This window comes from Daphnia pulicaria, chromosome 6 (genome assembly GCF_021234035.1).
Source record: "Daphnia pulicaria isolate SC F1-1A chromosome 6, SC_F0-13Bv2, whole genome shotgun sequence".
Lineage (NCBI taxonomy): Eukaryota > Metazoa > Arthropoda > Branchiopoda > Diplostraca > Daphniidae > Daphnia > Daphnia pulicaria.
Genome location: NC_060918.1, coordinates 8,929,184 through 8,956,932, shown reverse-complemented (window position 1 = coordinate 8,956,932; position 27,749 = coordinate 8,929,184). Strand labels below are relative to the sequence as shown.

Sequence of the window (27,749 nt, the reverse complement as noted above, 5' to 3'; positions counted from 1 at the left end):
GGAAAAATCTGAACTGAATGTATTCCCTTCCCCGGCTTTAGTACACACAACTAAAGATTGCCAAATAGGCAAATAGGTATATTTATGGAATCCTGAGAGAGAGTAAACTAGTAAAATTTAAATTTATAGGTCTTTACAAATGTTAAGTCAAATAATATGGCGTAAGCGTAACTGAACCTCAACTGGCTCTAAGAGGGAGTGGGGAGATGTTATTGTTAATAAGGCCATCACAGTTAGACGCACAAAGCTCGGTGTGCACTCTTTTTTACTCGGTTATAAAATTAAAGATTAAGATCAAGCCCCTCTGTGGCACCTTCGAGATTTTAAAAGTCTCCTTTCGTTTTTTTTCTTGATTAGGAAATTTAAAAATTTAGTTTTCGTATTGTTTTCTCTGTTCGTCATCTTATACTCTGACTGTTGCACCTCTTATGTGGAATAAAATCTCCGTCTTTTGTCTTTCAAATTAGGGTGGGTCAAAAATTTTTTCTGATACGACTATACTATATGACGCTAGTTGTTCGTGTGCCCGTGGTCTCGCAAAATTGAACTGAAACTTGACCCGTTTCAAAACCGTGGTAAACCGTTTTTCGGGAAAAGTTTTCTTGAGACTGGGTAATTACCCAAAAATAACGCAGCCAATATTTATATTCAATCCCATGCCAATAGTATCGATAGCAACCAGAACTTTACAGGGGAGATCGGGATTATTTAACCTCTTGGCTTGCGCTAATTTAGTTCTATGTGGTAGCGATGTTTGTTGAAACAAATCAAAGTCTTCCGGTCTATAATCTTGTCTAAGGTTCCAAGAGATGCATTTTCGATAATTAGCTTCGTAAAACCATTATATATCACCGCGTCTCGAGTTCTTCGCTTGCACGAGAATTTCCTATACTACATCATTTGCGGCGGCTTTACTACAAACATGCACCTCTTCAGCAACTACACCCGATAATGCTCTTGTTCATGCTCAACCACGACTAGGGTCCTTTGATATCTGAATTTCATCAATAACAGCAGCCTACGAAAATTCAAGTTTTCATCAACAATATCATAATCAGGCGGGGGAAATAAATAATTTAATTATATTTGCAAATAATACATATTTCTTATGGAGTGTTCACTGAGATCATTTCAACAGTGCAGGATACATGGGAAGAAGGGGATTTATAAATATCATTGGCAAAATTTCTGTCTTCCCCAGTTACTAAATCACATGGACAACCACGCTGATTGCATTTGCAATACACTTCAGATGTAAAAAATTTTAAGGGACCATAATAAGCTCCTGATTTTGAATTAAAAAATTTAGGGACTACAATACACTCCTGATTTGAATTACAAAACCTTTCAAGAACATGATAAGTTTTCCCACTATTTATTGTTGGGCCAGAATGAAATATAGTTTTGCATGTCAAGGCTCTTGCTTTAGAGTACCTAAAAATATCAAAAAAACCAAAATGAAAAGTTCCTGTTATGATGTCACTTAGGGTGTTATGTAAATCGACTGGCAACTTGTCATCTTCAAGACAAAATTTTCGCCTAAAAAAAACAAAATGAAATAACTCTATAAAACAATCATGTCAAATAAAGTATGGTAACGAACTATCTAAATGATAAGCTCCTGCTATGATATCACTTAAGGTGACATGTAAATCAACGGGCAACTTTTGTCATCTTCAAGACAAAACTCCACTTTCTGAAACTGAAATGTGTCTGTGATGAATGTAATCTGCAAATAATTTTGTGGTTTAGTTTTGATCACAAAGAAAGATTACTGAATAAGGACTACATACTGTCAATTCCATTTCCCACAGCTGCAGCTTTAATTTCTCTACGTTGATAAAATTTTGGCATAGCACCATTACATCATCAAGGCCTTTTAAATGAGGGAAACCCAGAAGGGAAACCTTTTTTTTATGCCGAATAAAGTATGGTGTGTTAGGATATCAGTAAAGGTGACATGTCAATCGACTGGCAACTTGTCATCTTCATGCGGGCCTAACTGTTCTGAAACTGTAGTATGTCTATTGTAAAGTTAATCTGCAAATAAATTTTTTGTTTAGTTTTCATCACCCAGAACGATTGCTGAATAACAAATACATACTGTCAATTCCATTTTCCAAAGCTGCAGCTTTAATTTATCTTTGTTGATAAAATTTCGCTAACCATAACATCAAGGCCTTTAAATGAGGGAAAGCTAGAAGGGAAAGTTTTTTTTGCATGCCGAATAAAGTATGGTGTGCTAGGATATCATTATGGGTGACATGTAAATCAACTGGCAACTTGTCGTCATCTTCAAGACATAATTTTCTGAAAGGGAGCAATGTCTGATGATAAATGTAATCTGCAAATAATTTGTTGATTTAGTTTTCATCACACAGAAAGATTAGTGACATAATGAACACCTATTGTCAATTCCATTTTTTATGTTTACCAGTTCATTCAGCACCCACATATTGAACTATCTGCCAATCTGGCATTTGATGGGTAAAGGAATCATCAGTTGTGACACTGGAGGCATGGTTTTTTTTTCTTATTAGAATCCTGCAATAGTTAAAATTAGAAAGATAACCACAGTGTTTCACAAGATGAAATGAATCACAAACATTCTTACATTAGATCGATGAATTCCAATGAATACCCAGCCGCTCCAGTAGCCAGTACCCACACGCCACACCGATAAAAGTTATCGTCGTCTGCTAGTCAACAAACAATCAACTCAAAGTCAATCTGGGTTTCTCTTTCTTGGTCAAATATCTCGCGAACCACAAATAACGTAATGCAAATTTAGTCTTTTCGGTTAAACGGAAAGTTCTTCTTTTGTTTAGCGGTGGTTGCATCCTCTAATTTTAGAAGACATTTTTTTCCTCTATTTTAGAAGTTTCCCCTTTTTTTCCCCTTTTTGCTCCCATTCTCTCGTTATTTTCGTTATTACTTAAAAAATTTAGTCATGACCTATGTAAAAAGTCATTCTACATCGAATAAGATTAGTCGCGTCGCGATCAGAGCAGCACGAACGCGTCACAGTCCCGAAAACCCCTTCCACCAATCACGAATCGCCCCAATTCCCCAGGGACCTCTCACAGTTAATGGTATTTGGAGCGCTGTCGGAACTTTTGTTTCTTCAAATCTCTCACCCTTAAAAGGCGGTAAGCCTTCGGCTTTTTAAAATAAGAATTTAAAAAATCTCTCAGGGATAAAACGTTGAATGAACTGTGAGCGTACCTTTCAGTTTCCAGTTTGTAAATTTTGAAGTAGTTCTTTTTCTCAGTTCGCTGGACGAATCGGATGCCAATATTCTGATGACACTGATTTTCCTAACTTTGAGTCCGTTGACCGCAATTCCGCAATTCACTTGGTTGCTCCAGTGTCCAGTCGCGTCGTAACTAAAAATTCAAATAAAAATAATGAGGAGAGGTCTGTTTCATAATCACCATCGTTCGGGTGGAGAGGAGCATGTCGACGAAGAATTCTTCATAAACCAAATAAAATGAAACACAAAAATTTGCATAATCCTTCATGCACCTTGATCATTAACTGGTGAAACTTCGACGAGGAACTTACAGGATAAGAAAAATAAAAAAAAACATTAAATCTTTGTTGGCTGAAAACCTTTTTATTGAGATTTACAGCCAAGAAATACAGCTAACTAATTGAAAAACTTCTGCATACTGAGCTTTTGTAAAAAAAAAATAACATTTTCTAGATTCACTTCTCATCATTGCCGAGATTTTGGAGGCGAAGATGAGCGTCAATCGCCAAAGTCTAAATACACAAAAAAAATTTTATTAGTAGGCATATCAACAAAGGTATTTGTTTTGGACATTGTCTACCTTTAGCGAGCGCTGTGAAGTGCGACCAATCTCTGGAGAGGAGGAGGTAGACGATCCTCATCGAATCGAATTCCATGGCGCCCGATGACTCGAGCACAATAGCAAGTAAGGGGAAACACGGTACTAATTTGTGACTCGTAATATGGATGGACGAAAAATTCCCTCCGTTTGCATTCTTTCACTTTTTTCTTTAAGATACTGAGTACAGTATCGCCGTCATCCCTGGACATGTCGAGATGACATCCTGCATCCACCAGAGCCCGGAAAACAGGCATGTACTTGTCAAAGTAAAGAAAATTTATTCCAGCCAAAATGTGAAGCGCCGTCCCACCATTTTCGTCGATGGCGTTTGGATCACCACCAAGTTTAAGGGTCAGCTTGATGGTATCGAGAGGAATGTCATTGTACCAAGGGCCATTCATAGCCACGTGAAGAACAGTGGTCGTCCGTTCTGGAAACAGGTTTCGGATGTAATTTGAATAATATTCCTCCAAGATCTGATTCTCTTGATTAGTCAACTGAGAGGAAATTGAATCCAGGACAGACAGGAAGCAATAAACAATTTTCGCGAAACTATTCCCCTCAATCTCGATAGAAGAAATAATTGCTGGTTCTGGGAAAAACTTGGAAATTGTGGCGATGAATTTGTTGGCTGCCAGGAGATTGGCATAAATGAATTCTTCTCTTGCTGGGCTATCGAGCGGTTCTTCTAGCATTCTGACAAGGTATTTTGATTGGAACCCAAGTATTGTGATGAACAAGTCATATGTTTGGGGAGAAAGCGGAGAAAGCATTTCTGGCTCGAATTCATTCATTTGCTCCATGATGAGCATACAAGTGTTGAGCACTATCTCGTGGTTCAATGGTTCAAAATTTGTTTGAATATAAAATCAAATCAAATCAAGAAACTTGCACAGACTTTCGAAATGAAGCCTATAGAGATGTCCGAGATTGGCTTGACGGGAAATTCGTCGAATGACGAGAAAAGCCTGAATTGTCATTCGCGGAATACACGGAAGACGCATAAAAAGGCCATATGGCAAATCAGCATTACCGCCATTACGCAAAAATTCTTCCTGCAATAGATCCAGTTCGTCCATTGTCATTACTTCAACAGCAGATCCATAAACTTGAGAAGACGCTGCAGATGGCACACACAAATCAGTTGTTTTGGGGAGAAGAGGTCCACCACCATCTGGGAAGTATCGAAGGGTCATGGCTTTTTTCCAGCACTTTAGTCCAAATATTATCACTTTAGGAAAACGGTCATCCAAATCAGATAAAACTGTGGTTATAAAAGCAGCACCAATCAATTCAAGAGCAATGGTCTTGTCCTGTCGTGTCAATGAGGTGGAATTAATGAAAACTTTGGTGATGAACTTTAACCAACCATAGCTGCATGAACTAACAACAAGATAATCAATCACTTCCACAATGGGAATGTGGTAAGAAAGTTGATCAAATATTAGCAAAACCATTGGCTCACACTCTTCGTTTTTGTAGAAATTTTTTCTTGATATCCACGTCACCAACTCTTTGATAACAGAAAGATTTTTTCCTTTCATGGCAATGACCAGAGGAGTTTCACCTTCCTCATTGCATTGGGCTAAACTTGTCCATAGTTGAGTATGGCGGTAAGTACGTTCAGCGAATTGTATCTTGGAAACCGAGTTCTCTTTGACGGCTTGGAACACGAGACTATTACACTCGGCCGATAATGCCATTTAAGACGATTTACAGTTACTTTATAAGAGTCTAAAGCGGAATGAAATTTATTCTCTCTTTACCTCAACTTTGAGGAAATTTTAATCTCGGGGAACGCGAATCAAGAAGGACAAGCAGAAGCAGTCGACATGCAGTGTCTTACCTCTTACGGTTACGCTTATCGGACGTCAATTGTTTCATAACGCGAGAAAGACCAACTTGATTAGTAAACAGCATCCCACTCAAAAGTGTTTCCAAACAGAAACGGACAAAGCCGACATAAAACCGTGAAATCTATTGCCATGCCGGTCCGACAGGGCAATAGCCATAGAGAGCTATTGCCCTGTCAGTGCTAAAACCCCCATCTGGCGACGGCTATTGGTAGCCTTTCTGAATCAAGAACAAACTTTTTCGGTTTAACAAGCGATCCACGAATCAAGTAGACCAAAATCCCGGAGCGGCTTTCCAGATCTAAATCCGGAAAAGGCCTTAAAAATATAAAAAAAATATAGTCATGTTCGTCTCTGCACGCCGGATTTACCTGCGTTTGCAGAAAGACGAAATTCCCGCCCGTTTACGAGATATTAAGCGTTAAAGTGTGGGTTTTTTTAATTTTGTCAGAAATGGGGGGTGCTTTTACATCGCTTTTCGGAAAAGCGGGGGAGCTAGAGTAAAAACTAATTTTATAGAAAGGTTAATTGCTATGTCAACCACCAAAATCCAAAAGGAATTTTCTTTCCGGATTTTATTGGTTGAGTTATGACTAATTTCCTGAGAGGCTCATTTTTCCCTTTTCCCTCTCTGTCTGGCAGCCATTTTTATTGTACTCTCCTCCGCGCCCCTTGCGGAAGCCAGCTTGGTTCCACTAAATATGAAGGCCGATATGACTTCTATGGGTCTAAAATGAAGGCCAACAGATAAAACCTTCTGCTTGCTTCCGCGAGGAGCGCGGCGGAGAGTACAAAAAAATGGCTGCCAGACAGAGAGGGAAAAGGGAAAAATGAGCCTCTCAGTAAATTTGCCATATCTCAACCAATAAAATCCGGAAAGAAAATTCCTTTTGGATTTTGTTAGTTGAGATAGCAATAAACCTTTTTATACAATTAGTTTTTGCTATAGCTCCTTCGCTTTTCAGAAAATCGATGTAAAAGCACCCCCCATTTCTGACAAAATTCAAAAAACCCACACTTTAACGCTTAATATCTCGTAAACGGGCGGGAATTTCGTCTTTCTGCAAACGCAGGTAAATCCGGCGTGCAGAGACGAACATGACTATATTTTTTTTATATTTTTAAGGCCTTTTCCGGATTTAGATCTGGAAAGCCGCTCCGGGATTTTGGTCTACTTGATTCGTGGATCGCTTGTTAAATAAGATGCATAGGGTAAAATTACAAACAAATTTTATGACAAAAGCTTTTTTTTACGAAAAACACATGTCATGACATGATGTCAGCTACCTGCGTTATTAGCAAGGTATCCGAAGGGATGTTTATGATTTTTTTTTCATAAAAATCAATCAAATAGAATAGCATATGAGAAAGATGAACTATCAAAGTAAAAAAAAAATGGTAGCGTTTCTGAATCCATATAATACTATGTAGAATTAACGACTATGTAAGTTGTAATTTAATATGGAACGTTATTGTAAAGTTACATCAGAAAATTTTTCATTTCATTTTCTTATGACTATAAACCTCAATTTGGAATTAGTTAACACGAAAATAATTCTCGTTTTTTATTTTACCATGTTTGGATCCAACAAAACTAGTGTTAAATTAAAATAAGCTATGGTATATTAATTATGGATATTTTATAAAATTTCGTATGCATTATGGATAGTTTTTAAAACTCGTTTATAGTAAAACATATTTTTGAAAAACGCAACGCATTTGCCATTTGTTGGGTTTTTACATGGTTTTATTTACAACAACAAAGTGAGTCACCCAGCTCAGTCTCCCCCCTTGACCTTGTTTGGCTGAAGGTTGAGCCGGAGTTCTCAGAAATCAGAATGGGGTGCGCGAGGGGTTGTTTACGACCTTGAATAAACATCAACCAGCAACGTGACTCACCATATCCACCTTTTCTGCTATGATTGATTCCCACGTAACGTGTGAATAAAACAAGAAAAACATGGGCTACAAAAGATTTCAACAACTAAACCGACGGGACTCCCGTTCTTCCGTCTCCCGTTTTAGGCAGAACTGTCTGCGCATGGTTCACCCTCTTACGTCTGAGAGAATTAACGGAAATTCATTAGACTATCAAAACCAAAATCATGAACACAGGAAATATTGCTATCCTGCTACATTAAAAAAATAAAACTGGTTCACGCCCGTTGCACTGAATCGTTCCACTTTTTGAATTTGCTTTTCCACCGTGTCGATTATTTTTTAAACACTTCAATCACCGCTTAATGATAAAGAAATGTCGTTAAGTTATATTTTTTAACCAAGACGGAAAAAAAGCCCACTGAATTTTAAGGATTGATCTTATACCGTGACATCGCGTGACAAATGTTGAAATCTGCCTTTCTATTCTGCGCCAATTAAATTTTTTAGTTTGTATATAGTTTTAATTATGGAATTTTTATTATAGAGTCCTGCCGTCCTACATGGCGTCTAATTTTACCCATGAGTCGTGGCTGTGTACTATCTCTCTCGATCTCTCTCTCTATTCGATTTGAATACGATTAATGAGCCACCAAAAATATTTTCATCTTATGAAAAACAAGAGAAAAAACAAGATTACTTGTTTTCACTGAACGAGATGAAAAAAACGCTTACTATTATTGTGGTTATCTAACCTGAGAATTCATTAACAATCATAGATAAAAGAGTCATCATATCCATCATATTTGTTGCACATATGTAACACATACATGATAACACTCACTTAATTCGTGAGTCGTGACCGATACAATTTAAGAAGGTGCAAAATAGGCCTTGACTAAAGAAAAAATGTACATACGCAAAGCAAAATGCAATAGCCGTCGCTAGATGGGGTTATTAACACTGACAGGGCAATAGCCCTCTATGGCTATTGCCCTGTCGGACCGGCATGGCAATAGGTCCGACCACATAAAACAGAATCAAAATCTTTTCTTTTTTAAATTTGTCTTTGAAAATCAAACATGGATTTGTTAATCTAGAAAAAGACACATTTGATTTGCAGGTTCTCCTTGTTGGGAAAATGCTGAGGTAAAATAAATGGTCTTTAAGTTTAAACTTGAATTCCCTTCGCCAGCTGTCGTTTATAAACAAAATTATGCACAGAGACAGAGACTAGGAATTACCAGAGCAAATCACTTGGGATAAAATTCAAGTTCTGTTGAACCCCAACAAACTACATGCAAACAATGCTAAATATATTCGGGTGTTCACACCTGAGTTGTGTCTGTGTGTGTACGTTTCACGCACCAGTCTGGTCGTCTATCACGTCTATCACGCAATAAGAAATAGAATCTGATGAGAAGTATAAATATTATATGTAATCAGAGTTAAAGAATTTTATGATAATACAGAAACCATTAACACTCGCTATTCCGTTAAATGCAATTTAGTACAAAAAGTCCATTTTGCCAGTCATCAGGATGACTGGTTTCGCTAAACATTTTTCGCCGGTTTTGCCTCGGGTTTTGCTGACTTCTTAAATTTAGATGGGAGATGGCGCTAGCAGGTGGCCAGATGGATAATTTTTTAAACGACATTTTTGTGAAATGTTTTTGAAAAGAAATTAAATATTAATAATCAAATGAAAAACAAAGATAGTTATTTGTATTTTATTTCGTTTGTCTTTGAAAATCAATAAAAAAAAATCTGATGCTGTTTAGTAATCAAGTCTCGAGACAAAGGCGTTCCGCGTACAAACGTTAAACAATTAAATCGCTCGTTTTTATTGTTTGATTCGAAGTTGCGTCTAATTCTTCTCCGATTTGAAACATTTCGTTCTCGGGTATCATATCACCTGATGCGTCCAACTGGTCGATGAATTTGTCCCGGGGTTTAGTCAAATGAGATTTTAAATTGCCGAATTCACAGAAATCGATGATGACCAAAAGTTCTTCTACGAACAAAAGGAAGAAAAAATATGTTTTTCTTTTTATGTTTAATGGCGTTCTAATTTACCTCTGACGTTACAAAGTTATTTATGCAGAAATGCAGGATGTGCTTTACGTCATCATTTCGTGGGATGAATCTTTTCGTGAAGAAGAATCACGTCAAAAATGGGGAATTTCTTATACACCTATAACGGTCGGTTACAGACGGGATCAGCCATAGTATCACATTAGTTGTGTCATGGCTCCTTTTCGTTTACCGTTAGGGACGAACTTGTACGTTCCTCAAGGTAAAATTTTTACTTAAAATTACTTAAAAACTTTCGATTTTCATTGAATTTTGCATCTCTGTCTTTTAGAATGTCTGGAATTGCGTCAAATTTCTGATGTCCTTAACTTTAAACCCAAAATTGGAAGTCTAGACATCTTTTTCGAACGCTTCGATGGTCGTAGATTCATTCCGAACGCCCAGCACAAAGTACATTTCCCAGAGGACGACGCGTTTGCTTCTGCTATGATTGAACAATCCTAAGGTATATTTCGTCATCTTTCATTCGAGATCTTTTTTTTAATTGGAATTACTTTTAGATTAGCGAAACACAATGCGGGTGTCAAATTGTTTTGAATGAAAATGACTTATGGCATGGAGAAGAACATTGGTACAAATTGTTTCGGAGTTTAGACGTTTTAAGTTACATTTTTGCGTAAACGTGAAATTTTCCCGAGTGTCAATAGATAAATTAAAATTTTTAATACTTGATTTGTTTTTCTTCGGATTAATTTTTTGAACTCTCTGTCTTTTACAAACGTTTAGAAGTTTCTAGCTTTTCCACGAAACAATCTCATGTCAACACAATGTATCCATAATCTCTTCATCTTTATTGTACGTCCCTGGATCTAAAGGCCTTAGTCAAGGAAATAAATTAATACTTATTTATATATTGGTAAAAGCTAAGACTCAATCAAAGAAGTTTTCCTTTCTTTCGTTTATGAGCAGGTCTCATCCGACATTTGACTGATTTGTGATGTAGAAAATGTTTGGTGAGGTATCTAATAACTCGTAATTGTTATGTTGACACATGTGGAAAGAAAGAAAACAAAGCACAAGAATAAATAAGAAACTCAAACCGCTTTGTGAACATTTTTCTAGTTCAACCGTTTCGATGGATCATCAGCCGACCAGGTTTCGTCACCATCGGAGGACTCGGTGAAGACGTTTACTCCGCCCCGGTAACATTTCAGATCTGATTAACGGTCCATCGAATTCGAAATCGGATGGACGTTTCTTTGCAAGGATTTTGATTCGGGATAGTTCAATTAGAATAGGCGATAACGTAGGAGAGAAACACATTCCGCGATAATCTGAAATGCCATTTGACGTTGCGTCTGTAAGAATCAGAGTGTTAAGGTTTACAAGTCTGCCTATTACATAAGTAACAGTTTTTGCCTGATAGAATTTGTCAGCATTCCTACATCACTGCATATTTTTTTCATCGAGAATGGCGGTGGGAATTAAAGTTTAAACTTTATGCCTTTAATGGCCATTTTCTACTCCAAGTCAAATGTGTCTGATTATCTAGGTTAAAAAATGTGTAACAGATCTTTGATTTTCTCTGGAAGGTATAAAACGATCTGTTTTGCCTATCGGTTTTTTTTGTTTCCGATTGAAAATCAATTTGAATGGGATGCTGTTTACTAATTAAAAGTTGTCTTTCCCGCGTAATGAACAACAGACGCCATAGGCAATACCGCCCAGAGCTGCCACTTTTGGCTATTTATAGCCAAATTGGCTATTTTTTGGGTGTCGGGCTATGGGCTATGCTATGGCTATTTCAACGATTTTAAGGGAAATTTCAAATTTAATTTACAAAAAAATTAGAGCAGCAGAAAACACTATGAATTTTTTTCTTTTCTTAAAGTATCCAATTTAATGTAATAAACAGAAGAGTACATTTGGCAACGCCTGAACGCTGAAGCAGTCAAGCAGACTATATAATCAACAGTGAGCGGCAAACTAGAGGCGCAAGTGAACCGGCCGAAAAACAGTTTTTTACTATGTTTTTCCCCAAAGAGAGAGCCACTGACGGCCACTGACGAGGAGAAAGCTAGGAAGTATGCACTTGCGTACCTCAGTAAACATCAAATTCAGATTCCTGCTAAAAATGCTCCTTCAAGTGATCCCATTCGTATCAAATATGATGGAGCCTTTCAACTGGCGTTCAGTGATTTGAATTTCAACCTTCTTTCACCCCGATTGATTATTTTTTCGCGTCCGTCCAGAAATTCTTTATAACTTCCATTTCTGAAATTCAGAAACGCTTTAGTTTTAAGGACCATGAGTTCCAAATTCTTCCGCTAGTGAAACCGAAGAAAGCTCGTAATCTTCGTCCTGAATCCTTGTCTTCCCTATTCAAACGTTTTCATTTGCTCAATGACCATTGTAATGTTGTTGAGGCAGAAAAAGAATGGAGATCTCATGTCAATATCTTGATTACTTTGAAATTGATTCTAGTCAATCTACTTTTACATTCTACAACATGGATGTAAAATATTATTGGAATCGTGTATTTGCTGCAAAACTTCCCAGTGGAGAGCCACAATTCCCCAACTTGAAAGTCTGTATTTCCCTCCTACTTTCTTTGCCGTTTAGCAATGCCTCTGCGGAGAGATTTTTTAGTTTCATGAAAGAAATGAAACTCACAAAAACTCCCTTACGCAACGCCTTACATGACAAATCTCTAAGTGCGTTGTTGAAGGCAAATAATTGGTTGAAAAATGAAGGATTAACTGCTGGAAAAATGGAAATACCGGAAAATCTAATAAATTTAGCAAAAAAGGTTAAAACCAATGCAGCAAATCCAAGATTCTGAATCGGATTCGGATTTAGTGGTAAGTTTAATATTTTTGTTTTAATTCATTTGTGGATATAATTTTTAAAACCAGAAAACAGTTCAAAAGAAACAAAGAAAACCAAATAAGTTGATTAAAATAATAAATCTATGATCAGTCGATGCTTTTTGTGTATTTTCTTGGCTATCGTTTTTGGCTATTTTCTTGGCTATTTTGAATAGCAGGTTTGGCTATGACAGGCTATATCTGGCATCGTCGGAGGCTATAAGACAATTTTCTGAGTGGAAGCACTGATACCGCCATTAAAGTTAGTCGACTGCTTCATGCTTCATTTCGCTCCATTATTGAAATTGACGTTCGCAATTAATTCACTCAAAGTTGAGAGTTTGAGACGTTCGTAACTTTATTCTTAGTGTACTAAAATCATCAATAAGATTCTATCCGCTGTAGCGATTTCATTCTTACGCTGAAACTAAAAATCGATGAAAATGGCATCAGCCGAGTGCTCACAAGAAACCATAAAGTGTAATCTTCTCGTGTTCCAAGCTGTGGAGACAAACAATGTTTCCAAGTTACAATTCGCTAAACATAATTACAGTGAGATTGAACTAGTTAGCAGTTTAGCCCAGTGTAATGAAGAAGGTGAAACACTAATAGTCATTGCCCTCATTGCTATGAAAGGGAAAAATGTTTCTTTTATCGCTGAGTTGGTGACAGTGTTAAAAAATTGTGACCACACTATTGATGAGAAATGGCAAAAGTTGGTCTTTGCAATTGATCAACTTTCCCATCATATTCCAACAGTAGAATTAATTGACTATCTCATTGGTGATATTCTCTATAAGACCCAAAACAGTGAAAGTATCAAGTGGTTGAATTTCTTGGCCCAAGTGTTCATCAAATCCTCCTCATTCAGTCGTCAGGACAAGATTATTGCACTTGAACTGATAGGTTCTCGTTTAATCAACACTGTAAATTATTCTTCAAATTTTGCTGAATTTTCAAGTGGACTGGAGTGTTGGAGAGAAGCCATGACTCTTCGTTACTTCCCTCAAGATGGTGCACCTCTTCTCCCCAAGATACCTGCTCCATATGTTCCATCTGAGGCATCATCTTTTGTTTTTGGATCTACTGTTGAAATAATGACCATAGAAGAACTGGATATATTGCAGGAGGATTTCGAACATAGCAATTTGTCATCGGACTCTGAAGTTCACCTTTCGTGTGCTATGCGAATGAAAATGCAGGCTGTTTTCGTTGTACGAAGAATTTCTACTCAAGCCAATCTCGGACATATCTATAGGCTTTATCTCGAAAGTTTGTACGACTTTGCGGCTGTTGTGGATTTTTTCAAAAGTAAGCTTCTCATAAATAGCTATCTGCTCGTCCTGGAACAAATGAATGGATTTGACCCAAAGCTATTTTCTCTCCAATCAGTCGCTATTTTCATGAACAGACTTGAAAACATATCTTACTTCTTTAATTACATGCTAACGGCACCGCTCGATAGTACAGGAAGAAGAGAAGTGACTTATGCCAATCTCTTTGCGACCTCAAAATTCTTCAGCTTAGTCGCAAAGACTTTTCCAAACAGTGAAGCTTTCGGTGATTTCGCGAAACATGTTTATTGCTTCTTGTTTACTCTGCATTCAATTTCCCCTCAGCTGACTAACCAAGAGCAGGAGACGTTGGAAAAGTTTTATTACGATTACATTCGGGACTCTCCAGAACGCACGACCACCGTTCTTCACGCAGCAGTGAGTTACTATTGCTCAAGGGAAGTCCTTCATCTCGGTACCTTCAAGCTGATCCTTAGACTTGGAGCTGATCCTAACGCCATCGACAAAATCGGCCGAACTCCGCTTCAAATTTTAGTGAAAAGACGTCACATGCGCGAGTACTTGCCTTCATTTCAGGCTCTAGTGGATGCCGGAACTCATCTCGATATTGTAGCAGATAACGGCGAAACTGTCCTCAGTGTCTTGAAGAAAACTTTGAGGCTAGACCAAATCCTTTCGATCCCAGTCCACCCCTATTTCGAGTCCTTATTAAGTACTGTGTTTCCTCTTTCTTGCTACGCTGCGCGAGTCATCCGACGACATGGAATTCCATTCGATGAGGATCGCCTACCTCCTCCTCTCCAGAGATTCGTCGCAAGTCACAGCGCCAAAGGTAATAACATTTAATAAATGAATTTTGTTTTTCATCTGAAGTTGTTTTTTTTTAAATTATTATTTAGACTGTTCGACGCCTTAATCTCGACCGTGAAAAGAATTAATTTTTGAGCTGAATGTTTTTTTTTCTTCAATCTTTCAGTACACAGAAGTAATGTTTCAGTTAGCTTTTCGTTGAATTTTTGGGCTATAAAACTCAATAAAATGGTTTTCAGCAAATAAGAATTGTTAATGCATGTAATGTGTCCTTGTTTTTTTTCTAAATTTTCCATCTCACTCTTTTGTGTCGTAATAGTGGGAAGAGTAGGATCGGAAACAAAAGATTGCTCTAGTTCCATCGATTGACGTCATTCTATGGGGCGTGTTGTGACCTCGAATCATTTCATTTTCACCAATTCTCAACTCGGTGCCAGTTAACTCATTTTCATCGTGCGTGAGAAAGACGCCAGTTGCTTCACGGCTCTCCTTGTTTTTCTCATGTGTACTGTTGTCTTAGTTTTGAACTTCGTGATGTAGTAACTAATTGGAATAAGGTGTTGAATTTTGCTCTTGATAACAGAACTAATCGAAGCATTTTCCCTTTTGTTTTTGTTGAGTATTTCTATCATTGAACTACCAAAGGTGTTGAAGAATCGCGTAACAGCAGCTCGTCATGTTGAACTACTTTTCATTTTGCCCATGTTGTTGTCAGGTTGTCACAAGCCACACAAAGAAGATGTAAGCCCAACACCACGACATTTTCTTCCTGTTGTCCTTTTTATTTTATTGAAGTGGTCGTCACGCGTTATTCAACTCAGCGGTTGACTGTCATCTAATGGGTATCAATAGTTTACTATATTTAATTTTGTTTGAATATTACAATAATTTAAATTTTAAATCGATTCAAGATCTTATTTTTTTTATGTGCGCCCAAGCAATACCCCGCCCATGTCGATATGACTACGATCCTAAAAAGTTGTAGGGATAGGATTCCTATCCCTACAACTTGTTTTGCTGGGCGTCCTTGTATAGCAGTTACTGGGTGCCCGAATGTTTTAACCACAATTTTAATCTGCCCTGTTGTCGTCTCTGGTTTCCTATGATGAGTCATAATTTAAGTGAAGTAGTCTGAATTTAATTTCCTTGGCATTTTGGCATCACAACTGAAGATATGCAGCATTTGCATACTCGCCTTGTTCGTTCGTTGAGTTTTTCGTGAATCTTAGTAGCCCGAGTGCTAGAAGCAGAAAGAGATTTCCGTCTTCTTTTTCTGGCAATTTCCTGCGTGAGACTTAACAGGGCGTCGCAGGACCGCCTACTAATTCATTGCTAATCTGCTTCTCTCTCACCCTCGTCTATTTTTTTCATTTTAATATTTTCATTGGCCTTGGCAGCTTTCATTTTCGTAAAAAATTCTATTTTTTATAAGGTTACTTAAATTATTCATTACATTTTATTATGATTGAAGAATTTTTAAATCTTTAATCGATTAAAGATCTGGCTTTTTTTTTATTTGCGCCGCATTGCACTGTCACTTGATACTATCAAGCAGCGCCTTGCCTATGTCCGTCGACTGCCACATGCTACAAGGTACCAACATGCCGACATAGTTCGGACTTTTGATTTAGGTTTTTGTTACCATTTGGGTTGTATTATGAGATTTGTGTTCCTTTGAACCAAACATCTCAACTCATCAGTTTTTTCTACGCGAATAGGCTTTGGTGCCTAACCGGATAGGACCCATCCGCATAGTGTTCGTCTCCCATCCGGTACCATTCATTCTTTGTTAAGTGAGAATAGAGAGAGACGCATCTATTTCCCCGGAATTAGGTAATTTCAGCTATGCATTTAAATGTCCCAATCGGTTGTCGAAAACGACGATGGTCATTCTGGCTAGAACATTTTCCGTCATCAAATATTAACTCAATATTTACACGATGACGTTTTCTAGTTTATTCTTCTTGTTATTTTCGTTCCGGCATTGCTCATGTCCTCTTTAAGAAATAATTGATTAGTTAAATCAATGAAATAGAAAAGGCCGTAGCCGTAGCCATTTTGGCTACGGCTAGCCTTGGCCATTCCCCTAGCGGTTCATAATTTCACCAGTGGAACGTTCCCATTTTTCGACTTCCATTTTCAATTTGTCTCACAGAGAATGCGCGGCTCGTTCTGAAATTCGATTCCTGTAAATGCAAGTAGAATTATTTTAGATTAAGATTTGTTCGAATTGGACCATTTTTTATGCTGTTAGTTTAATTTGGTTGAATGTCTTACCTACAAACGTTCCGGCATGGACGTTTTATCTTAATTAATTTCCATATTTTAGTTTTTATCTTTACCTGTAATTTGTTTGTTATAAGCGTTAAGTTAATTGAGTGTTCGTCTCTCGATACCTACTTATTTCATATAATCACATCGTCTCAGGGGAATAGAGAGAGACGCATCCATTCCCCCATTATTAAGGTTGTTCTGCCATGTATTATATACTTGCAGTATCGGTGGTAAAAACGATGGTGAATCTCCTCTGATGTTTTCCGTCAAAAATATTATCAACTCGATAATTGCACAATTACGTTATCTAATTAATTTTGTTTCTTATTTTGATACAATTAATGTTCATGATTAAGAAATAATTAATTTTTTGTTTAAAGTTTTTAAAAAATGAAAAGAAGAAAAATGGAAATGGTTCCTACAGGCAGCATACACCGTGTCTAGCGGGTGATTTGCCGATTACCTGCGGGAGCCAACATGCCTGCTGGAGGAACCAAGTGTCGACGGAATCAGGTAAAGAATCATTCTGTGTGATGATGTGATTCCCTTATTCTTAAATTGATATCTTAATTCGTTTATTGTTGTTATTGTCGTCAGTTGAGAAAATGAATGTCCATCGACGATGTTGGCAGACGTGGTGGCCGAGTGGTTAAGGCGACAGACTGCTAATCTGTTGTGCTCTGCACGCATGAGTTCGAATCTCATCCACGTCGTACGCTATCGCAGATGGAGATCTATTTGGATTTCTTATTTATTTTTTAAATGTTCGTTATGTATTGCCTTGTTTTTCTTTCTCTAGATTTTATATCTCTTTCTCTCAGAACTAATGGAACATTTTTTTTCCTGTTTTTGTTGAGGATTTCCTGCGCGATACTTTACAAGGTGTTGAAGGATCGCGTACCATCAGCTCGACATATTGGACTACATCTCATTTTGCCCAAGTTGTTCAGGTTGTCACAAGACAAACATAGAAGACGTAAGTCCCTCCCCGCTTTCGTTTTTTTTTAAATCTTAAGTATTAGTATCTCAAGTAGTCCTTGCCACTTTTCGCTGGTGTAGTCCACTCCTATTAAGAAGGTGGGCCACCAGGGAGCAAACGAATAATTTTTGAATTTCATAACTGTGCAAATCTTACAGCTGCTCTAGCAGCTTGACAGTGGGTTAGGAATTAGGATATGGGAATGTTTAATTTTCTCTTTTTTTCACGAAAAAACTTGTTTTCTGCTTTAAAAGTTTCCGGTTTTTTTCTTAATCTTAGCTAAATCAGGTACTTGGAGATATAGTTCACAAAGATAATATCCGTTAACAATTTGTCCTTAGTTTGAAATCCGAAATGTAATCCGTTTGCCTAGTATTCGACAGGGCAACAGTTTTGCGAGAGAATGGAGAATTAAAGGCCTGATCGATTATCCATTACAGTAACGGGGGTCAAGGGGGCTTCGTTAGCCTGTCTTATAGGAAATGAAGATGGATGAACGTTGCCTGACCCGCTGCCTAGAGCGGAATCACGTTGACACCATGTCGACACGATCTGTCCACGTACCGTTGTGGATGCCGATCGGTTGTGATCTCTTGTCGTCTAAAAAGAATGGTCATGATTAGAAATGCACTCGAAGCTGTCCAAAACTTGTAAGACAAGGAGAATACCCTTTCCTCGAGAAGAGGGTAAACCCCCCGTGAACTAACGGGAATTCAAAAGGTACGATATGGATGAAGAGCCCAATATTTTGCCTCCTGGTTAGAGCTATCCAATGGGATAAAGTTAGGGCGACCTTGATTTGCTATTACAGCACATCCGTGTTTCATTTTCTCCTCACAACATTCAGTAGCTTCTCTGCTCTCCCCTACATGACAAGAAGTGTTTCGTCCTCATAATAGTTAAGAGATTGATTTTGACTGATTTTTAATCTGTTGTTAGGCCTAATTACTTTCACTTTTTTCTCTGCGCTTATTTAAATCTAATAAATTGCAGTATTACTGCAAGCTAAGGCAGGTTTTAAACCTGCCTTGGCTTAGTGTGGAAATTCTCAGATAGATTTTAAATTTTATAATTTAAAAAGATTGAATTGCAATTCATGAACAATACTTGCATCATTTTTAGAAACAGATTAAGTTATTGCGAGCCCGAAGGGCGAAGCTAATAACCGCATACGCAGAAAAAAAAAACCCATGTAACTTTGTATGTATGTATGTGTGTGTGTATGTAACGCTCCATAACTCGTGTGTTTCACGACAGATTTCGGACTTTTTGGTCTTAAAAATTACACAAAAAATATGCGGTGCGACCAGAACAAAAATAATTTCATTTGCTTAATTAGTTCTCCCGTAAATAATGAAAAACTGCTAAAATAACAGCTTAATGACCAGTGACATCTGGCGGTGGCGACTACAACTTTTTTACTTTAGGTCAAAATAAATCACCACCAGATGTCCATAGCATCGCCGTGATGACCCAATCTGTATTGTCCCAACCATGACGCAACAATCAGAATTGCATTTAAGTTTGCAGTTATTAAACTAAAGAGTGGTTATTTTTAAATTTCAAAATCACTGAACTTTATGTGTAAAAATAGGAAAATATGAGTTGAGCAAACTAAACGTAATTAACTTGCAAGGATATTGAACTATGACAGAAAAATCCCGTTTTAAGACAAAAAAGTCTGTGAAGAAAAGTGTAACAGATTCACAACAGATTTCGGACTTTTTGGTCTTCAAAAAATATGCGGTGCTGCCAGAACAAAAATAATTTTATTTACTTTGATAATGGATCGAATTAAAATACAAAAAATAGATTGTTGGTTATAGCGCTGGCATGACAATGAAGAGGGCCATGGTTCAAGTCTCATAATAGATTTACTTTTTTTAGAATAAAAATATTGTTTTGACCCATGCCCTTTGTTAACCATGACTCAGACAAATCAAAATTTCGCGATAGAAGTTTTTTCCAGAAAATTTCAGAGAAAAAACATAGAATTTACAGAAAATTTCTGAAAAATTAGGAAGGCATTCAGCAAAAAGTCCGACTTAATAATAGGCCCTGAATTTTTCATTTAAGACAGTTTCCAACTGGCTTACGTTTATCCCTTCGCGGCGAGCTGATAAGCTTGCTTTTCTATCTTATGTTAATCGTGCAAATATTGAATTAATATTTATTTAAGGAAAGTAATCCTACGAGGTCTGTCATCGCTGTTTTCGACTATTGCGTTGAGTGTATAGTACTTGTCGGAATATCATAGTATCGGAACAGGGAGATGAAAGTCTGATACGGGCTCTGTGGGGCAGCCAAGACGAGCTTGTACGGTTCTGGGAATACTCCGTTCACAAGTGTTAATCGAGCACGAACATCGTCTCACAGGGTCTGTATAGTAGGGAGCACCCACCCTCCCCTCCTGAATCTCCAATGTTCGCTTTTATTTTGAGTTGACTGACAATTACCTGTTTATACTATGCCCCCCTTGGTTGCGTTTCAATGAATTAGTTATGAATTATTTATCATGAATTAGTCCGGATTAGAATATCTGCTTTCGGCGAACTGAGACAAATTAACTACATCCAAATTAACTGATTGGAAACCGAAAGGTATGTCTAATAGTTGTCAACTCAACGTTTAATATTAATATTTAGTTTTAACCAAGTAAGTAAGAGTTATACAATGATTGGATAAGGGCATACGTTAAGTTACTGACCTGTATCGCCACCTCTCTTGAAATTTTGAATGTGAAAAATTTTGATTTTTCTCGCATCAAAAGCCGTTTACTTTTAACTTTTTAAAGAACGATTTTCCCTGAACAGATAATCAGCAACACGAATTTAGTTTTCTTCTGTAAATGAGACCAAAGAAGGGTATACCGTCTTTCAAATTTTTTTATGGGTCTTGCTATTTTTTCAATGTTTATAATGTAGGGCAATTGAATGTAGTCGCGTCTTCTGGGAAGATACCAAAGATCGGCAAACGGCACACGAAACTTTGATATAATTTATTAAATTATAAGTTCCATTTAATTAACTTAATGCTTGCTGTCCTTTTTAAGTAAGCGATTGAAACCTTATTTAAAATTAGATTAAAATAGAATAGTTTGCACATTCATTGATATTAACTACTGAATTAGGAAAACAAATCTTTTCACTATTTAAATCTTTTGACCGCATGAGGCGCTGCCAATATGATCGTATAGGATTTTGATTTTGTTTTAAAAACTCGTTGAAGATCCTTTTTCAAAAGAAGTTATAAAAGGCTTTTTGTGTAAAACCACGTCAGGTTTCGTTAACTGCGATATGCATTAGTAGTTAAGGACTAAGGTTTCTCTCTTGTACTTGTACCTGATGACATTTTTTTTTTTATAAATATTATTTTTATTCGTTACTTTTTAATCCTGAAATAAATATAGCAGTTAAACTTTTTTATTTAAAATGTTTTGTTTAACATTGATGACATAATAAAAGTAACGTTATGTTCCGATTTAGCCTTTTTCGCTTCCAACGATAGATGGCCTACCACCTCTCTACTGCAGTACTGCCCAAGAGAGACATTTGTTTATTTACTAAAATCTCTTTTTTAAATTAACTAGATGAAAAAAGCCATAGCCAACCTGAGTTCATAATCCACTGAATTCTAAGCGGATAAGTATTTCTAACAGATTGGAACTGCCCGTTGTGTATACTCAGGTCAGCTAATAACATCATCGTTTTGAAATATGTAATCAACCAATGTAATTTTTAAATTGTTTTTCAATTTATAACTTTCATTCAACACGTATTTTTTGATCCCGTTCATTTGGCGCCATTCTCTTTGCCATGGTAACAGTGTAAACCTAGCAGACACTACTGTTAAAGATGGATGGCAGCACCGTGAAGTGAAAGACAGGAGAAACAACGACGTACTAAGAGTTTGATATCATGCTGAAGCCGGCTGGAACTAAACCGCTTGGCGGCGCTGAGCGGTGGTAGGGCAGTTTTACTTTTTGTGTTTACAACATTAGTAGAAGTTAGCTACTCTAGCAAAGTTTTATTGAATTTTCAACATAGCTTAAGTGAATTTATTTCATGAAGAAGTGAATTTATGTTCTCGAAATGCCTATTTGAATCTTTATTTCCCTTCCCAGTTCCCACTGCTTTGCAAAACTGCCCTACCACCGCACAGCGCCGCCAAGCGGTTTAGTTCCAGCCAGGCTTCAGCATGATATCAGATTTTGGTCTGTTAGCCTATTCCGTTGTTTCTCCTGTCATTCTTCTTCATGGCAGCACGATGGCAGTTACGACTGCTTGTGAATTTGGCAGACTCGAGTTTCCACTTCAACCACAGACAATTTTACCGTAAGAACGAGTGAGTTTTTTTACCTGTTGTTTTAGTTTATGGAGGAATCCACATTTTTTGTAGTATGAAAATTTCTTAATATTTTCGGAGAATTTTAGTATTATCACACTGTTTGCTTTTCTATGCATCAAATGCTCGATACGAATGACTTCCCTCATAGTCCGGTCGGGCTAGCCCAAAGTGTATGTTGTACCCCAAACAAATTGTTATAATTTTTATTTTTCACGAGCTTTGTTTATATGCCTTTTTTGTATGCCCTGTTGAAAAGCTCCCGAAAAATATTAATATTTAGTGTACTTATTTTAACTTTGAAAATATTCGTGTTTTTGTAATTTGATTAAAGGTATTAAAATAAAAGAAAATATTACTTTTGAAAAATGAACTTTGTTATTTATTCCCTCATTTATACTCAGACTAAATTTTGTTCAGATAGCTTTAAAAGTTTAAAATTCACAGCCACTTTGAGCTGGTCACCTCCTTTTTCCCCCCTTAAAAACGCGTCCGTGTTTTACACGGCTCTTATGGGAAAATCATGAAAACGAAAATCGTTGCCCAAAGTGAACTAGAGTTCGCTCCTCATCCGTTAAGGTCTCATTTTAATCGGCGGTTTATCCTTTACCACCCCAATAAATGATTCCCGGGAGCTAGTTTTACTTTTCAAGTTATTTCATGAAATATAAAGCCAATTTTTGTCCAATTTTTCTTACTACATGTTCTATTTTCTGCCACACCCGCTGTGAGCGCTGTGACTTATAGCAAAAGGCTTTTTTAAGAATGTAAACAAAACAGGACGCCACAGCGGTCACTGCGGGTGTGGCGGAAAATAGAACGTGTAGTAAGAAAAATTGGACAAAAATTGGGTTTATATTTCATGAAATAACTTAAAAAGTAAAACTAGCTCCCGGGAATCATTTATTGGGGTGGTAAAGGATAAACCGCCGATTAAAATGAGACCTTAACGGATGAGGAGCGAACTCTAGTTTAATATCGGCAACGATTTTCGTTTTCATGATTTTCCCATAAGAGCCGTGTAAAACACGGACGCGTTTTTAAGGGGGAAAAAAAGGAGGTGACCAGCTAAAAGTGGCTGTATATTTTAAACTTTTAAAGTTAGGTGAACCAAATTTATCCAGAATATAAATGAGGGAATAACTAACAAAGTTCATTTTTCAAAAGTAATATTTTCTTTTATTTTAATACCTTTAATCAAATTACAAAAACACACATATTTTCAAAATTAAAATAAGTACACTAAATATTAATATTTTTCGGGAGCTTTTTAACAGGGCATACAAAAAAGGCATATAAACAAAGCTCATGAAAAATAAAAATTATAACAATTTGTTTGGGGTTAAAACCTAGCCCGACCGGACTATCAAGTCAACGTGATCTTATTCTATTCCAGGGCTTTGTAAATTGCATTCAAATTTCAATTCTTATTCTGTTTCACTTGTATAAAGTAATTGAACTTATTGTCAAGTAATGTTTATTCAGAGCAACGTGAAATGTAGGCAATGTAGATTGCAGCTCTCTGATTATTGCTGGTTCGGGTGGTAGAAGCTATCTGTTTTGTTGGATCCCGTTGGATCATAATTGTGATGTCAAATTTTGTAATAATTTTAATGGGTTGCACCAGCAAATCATTTTCCATAAGTTTAACAGTCCCATCAACAGAAATGCTTGTTTCTTTGTTCTTTTGTTGATCGTGGGTTGCAATTCATTTACAGAATTTTTAAAAGGAAACAAAAATGAACTTCAGATGAGGCCGAGTAATCAACCAAAATTAATTATGTGAGATGCAGAACTTCAACTTTGTTTTTATTGTTATTGCCTTTCAAAAAGGATAAGTCTTCCAGGAACTAGGATGAATAATGATGGAGTGAGTTTGAAACATTGCTGGATTAAGCGTCGTGTATGCATCTAGGTTGCTATTTTCTGCAGTCATTTTGTGATTTTATCTTTGAACCTTGAAAAGTTTTTGGATTCGATTATTCTCCTCTCGTCAATTTGCGTAGCTTTTGGGCGTTGTTTTACTTTGAACTTTTATACGTTAGCCTTTTCCAGCTGATTCTCGGCTCAGTTAACTGTAGCCCGTTCAATTCCACCATATTTTCGCTAGTCCAGCAGTTTAGAGTACAGTTTTAAGCTTAGTGTTACTTAACGTGTGGTTTTCTTGATAGTTTGCCATTTAGCGTTGTCCTGTATGTTGAAATGACTTGCTGAATTTTTAATTTTACAAAGCGTGAGTGATTGTTATGCTGACCGCAGTTATGTCGTCAAGCTGAAAGCCAGGAGACTTTGTCCACCCTTCTCATCAGACTTGGTAACTCGAGATTATTGATGTAACAAGGATTGCTATTCAAGCTATAATTTGATAACTCTTTTTGCAGTTTGATTGGCAATGCGATTTCGTTGAGCTAATCACCGTGTAGTCGGCGATGGCGATGAAATCAGGCTGGCCATTTGCATGTACATTTTAATTTCATTGCGACCGTTGAAATCAGCGGACAATAAGTTACATAGTGATCCATCAGTGTAGTCAATATCTTCGCATTTCTCAACTCATCTCAGATCGTATCATTTTCTAAAATCTTGTCTCGTATATCAACAGGAAATGTTCGACCACATCCGCCAATGGTTCAACCTGGTATCACAACAAGCATTCCGTCTTATTATACGCTAGGCCGGTTGTTTTTTTGACATATAGTCGTCTGAGCTTGAATTTCCATCGTCGCAACCCAAAAACAGGGAGAAGAGTTGCGTGGAATTCTCGCGTCATCTCCTTCCTTTGATGAACTCGGACTGCCAAAGTGAACAACGAACCGCGAAAATCGGTGGCTCTACGGAGGTAGTGACGTTGTAACGACCACAAAAAGGTTGCGGTTCTAAATCATCGTTGTTTACGTAAGCGGTAAATATTAGTTTTTGCTTTTAATTTCTGATCCGCTAAATTTAATTGCGATAACTTGAATTCGCGGTCGTATTTGCCAACCGATTTCTTTTTCATATTTTCTCGACGACAGATCCCAACTGTTTTTTTTCCTCCGGCTTGAGTAGACATATACAGGGGATAACTTCCCAAGCGGTGGGCTATTGTAGTTTCGCTCAATAGAGAGCTCAATAGAGGGGCATGTAATTATTGAAGTCTCAAATCCAAATTAAAGAATCCTTTTTTTAAATGGAGACCTAAGATTGTCATTCCTTTTAAAGTGTGTTGCTTCCCCATCTGCTTGCAATTGCTTTGCTCTAAATGTTTTGGTTTTCTGTTAAATCGCAAACATTCAAGTAGTGGTGGCAACCTAGTTTTTTTTTGTTACTAGGTATTACTAGGTAAAATACCTAGTTTTTTTAGAATACTAGGTAATACTAGGTTATTTTACCTAGTTTTCGCTAAAACTAGGTAAGGTAATTGAAAAAAAAACTAGGTACTAGGTAATAGAAAAAGTAGTAAAAATAACTAGGTAAAATTTTGAACTAGGTAATTACCTAGTAATTTAGGTACCTAGTTTTAAAATTCTAACTAGGTACAACTTTTAAATTAGGTTCTTCAAAAAATTTTAATTTCCCAAAATATGAAATGTAAAATGCAGTACTCATACGAAATAAAAAATGACCATAGACTTCGATTTTGAATCTCTTTGTATTCACTATTTCAATTGCTGAAAAGAAGAAAACAGACTAAGGGTTTATGTCAAATTTTTTATTGAATCTGCAAAGCGTTTGCGATTCTAGTAAAACTGATGACACGTTTGTTTTTTTGCCTTTGCAAACGAGAGCCTTTGAGTAAACTCTATTGTGCAGAAGCACTGGAGTCTTAAGCCAAACCGAACAGCAAGATATATGAACAACAATTTTCAACTTCACTCTTTCAGATTCAGACAAAAATGGCGAAAAATCTTAAAACATGAGAGTGTGAGAGATGAGAGTCATGACTCATAAGACGTGGTGAGGGACTGTGCCTGTTGGCGCGAAAAACCATGAGGTTGGGAGCGAAAAATATCAAGTGGGTGACATAAAAATGAATAAAAAACATCGTTGCCATTATTTTGACAACGCTGCATAAAAATCGAAATTACCTAGGTAATTATCTAGGTAATAATTTTTTAAAACTAGGTATTACTATTACTAGGTAATTTCTAGGTAGAAAAATTGGCCAAAAACTAGGTAAAAGTAGAGAAAAAAAAACTAGGTAATACTAGGTAACTAGGTAAAACTAGGTAATACTACCTAGTATTGCCACCACTACATTCAAGCCTTGCAAGATGTCACTTTCTATCTGCCATCTTTTCATTTTTTAAAAGCTGTTACACCACCTGCAGTTTGAGCAACCCACCAATTTTTCTTGCTGTCGTTATTTTTTACGAGTTAAAATTATTTGTTATTTTAATATTTCTAACTGTAAAGAAAAACAATAAAAAAGGGGGTAGGGTTCCTTTCCTAAATTTAACAGAAGAAGACAATGTCGCACCTGACCATTTACATGAACGAAGCCATACAACTCTAATCTTTAATTTGATTAATGGCCAGATTAATATTCCACCCAGTCGAGTGATTAGTCTAGACCAATCGGATATTGCAGCTCATTCACGTCAAATTTACTTTTTTTATCGGGGGGTGGCCGCTCCCAACACCACGACATTTCCTTCCTGCTGTTCCTCCTTGGATAGGAATGGTGATACGCCTCTATTCCCACACTAGTTAAGTTTCAGCAAAGTAATAATACTCAAAGCTGTGGTCGGGAACACCGATGGTGAATCCCGTCAGGTGATTTTTCGTAAAAACAAATACTAACTCAATACTTGCGAGATTGACATATTGCATAGCCTTTTCGTTATTTTAACACAAGTTATGCTCATTTATTAGAATTAATTAATTTTTTGTTTTATTTAGAATTAGAAAATAAAATGAAAACGACATTTCCGTGATACGGTCGTTGCATCTGCTACAGCAGGCATATAATACCATGCCTCTATCGGTCGACTACCTGCGTTAACGAGGTACCCAATTGGTAAAGGTTGAGGAGCCAAAAAAGTTAATAAGGTTCATTGATGATTTAGGTACACACATCAAAGCGAGTTTGGTTTGTTAATCTCATTGAGGGGCCACATGGGATTCGAATATTTAATAATCTGATAAGATAATTCTTGTTGCAGGTGTATTGTAAACGTTAAGATTAAAAAAGGCAATTGATTTTGGGTTAATTTTCAAATATTTTTTAGTTAATTGTCTAATTTTAAGGATAATATCTTCAATTCCCGGTATTTGTTTACCCCTCTTTTGATTGCGTTATGTTTCCTTCACTCTATTTATTTTGCGCGTTTTCAATTCAATTGTTGCAAGAAGGTTCAGGTTAATTTGGGACTTTAACTTTGCTTAGTGTAATTTGGTTTATTAATATGTTTCCAAGAACAAAGTTGACCATTTACGGGATTGAATTGTTCGTACTTCGTAGTGTAGATTTTTGTTTACTAGGAAGAAAGAATGAAACTTTCAACGTTCGTCGACCATTCCTGCAGCAAGAAAACGTGGGATGAGATTAACAGAAGAGAAACCTCAACAATTTAATATTT

At 36.8% G+C, this 27,749-nt stretch overlaps 1 protein-coding gene, 2 long non-coding RNA genes and 1 other non-coding gene across 9 annotated transcripts; 2 read left to right on the top strand and 2 right to left on the bottom strand.

Moving 5' to 3' along the window:
* Positions 1-1,054: 1,054 nt before the first annotated feature.
* On the bottom strand, positions 1,055-2,974 carry LOC124344336. 6 transcript variants are annotated; one of them, XR_006919680.1, is made up of 7 exons: positions 2,956-2,974; positions 2,615-2,696; positions 2,435-2,544; positions 2,105-2,344; positions 1,794-2,040; positions 1,345-1,729; positions 1,055-1,285 (listed from the first exon to the last, which is right to left on the bottom strand). It is a non-coding gene; the product is annotated as an uncharacterized LOC124344336 (long non-coding RNA). The 6 variants fall into 6 exon arrangements; XR_006919677.1 differs by having other exon boundaries at positions 1,055-1,539; positions 1,604-1,729; XR_006919678.1 differs by having other exon boundaries at positions 1,055-1,729; positions 2,406-2,544.
* An 861-nt stretch (positions 2,975-3,835) lies between these two features.
* Positions 3,836-5,557, bottom strand: LOC124342074 (protein fem-1 homolog CG6966-like). The gene is made up of 2 exons (XM_046795047.1): positions 4,753-5,557; positions 3,836-4,680 (listed from the first exon to the last, which is right to left on the bottom strand). The coding sequence occupies exons 1-2, from the start codon at positions 5,555-5,557 to the stop codon at positions 3,836-3,838; spliced, it is 1,650 nt and encodes a 549-aa protein (XP_046651003.1).
* Positions 5,558-17,496: 11,939 nt separating this feature from the next.
* Positions 17,497-17,578, top strand: Trnas-gcu. The gene has a single exon. It is a non-coding gene; the product is annotated as a tRNA-Ser (tRNA).
* Positions 17,579-22,168: 4,590 nt separating this feature from the next.
* On the top strand, positions 22,169-24,647 carry LOC124341815. Its single transcript, XR_006918618.1, has 3 exons — positions 22,169-22,188; positions 24,421-24,502; positions 24,570-24,647. It is a non-coding gene; the product is annotated as an uncharacterized LOC124341815 (long non-coding RNA).
* Positions 24,648-27,749: the final 3,102 nt, after the last annotated feature.

Bases quoted from the DNA above. Each gene is read 5' to 3' on its own strand.
- LOC124342074 (XM_046795047.1), bottom strand. From the start codon at position 5,557: ATGGCATTATCGGCCGAGTGTAATAGTCTCGTGTTCCAAGCCGTCAAA. The intron at 4,681-4,752 runs GTCTGTGCAAGT...ACCACGAGATAG, and splicing joins CTATAGGCTTCATTTCGAAA to TGCTCAACACTTGTATGCTC.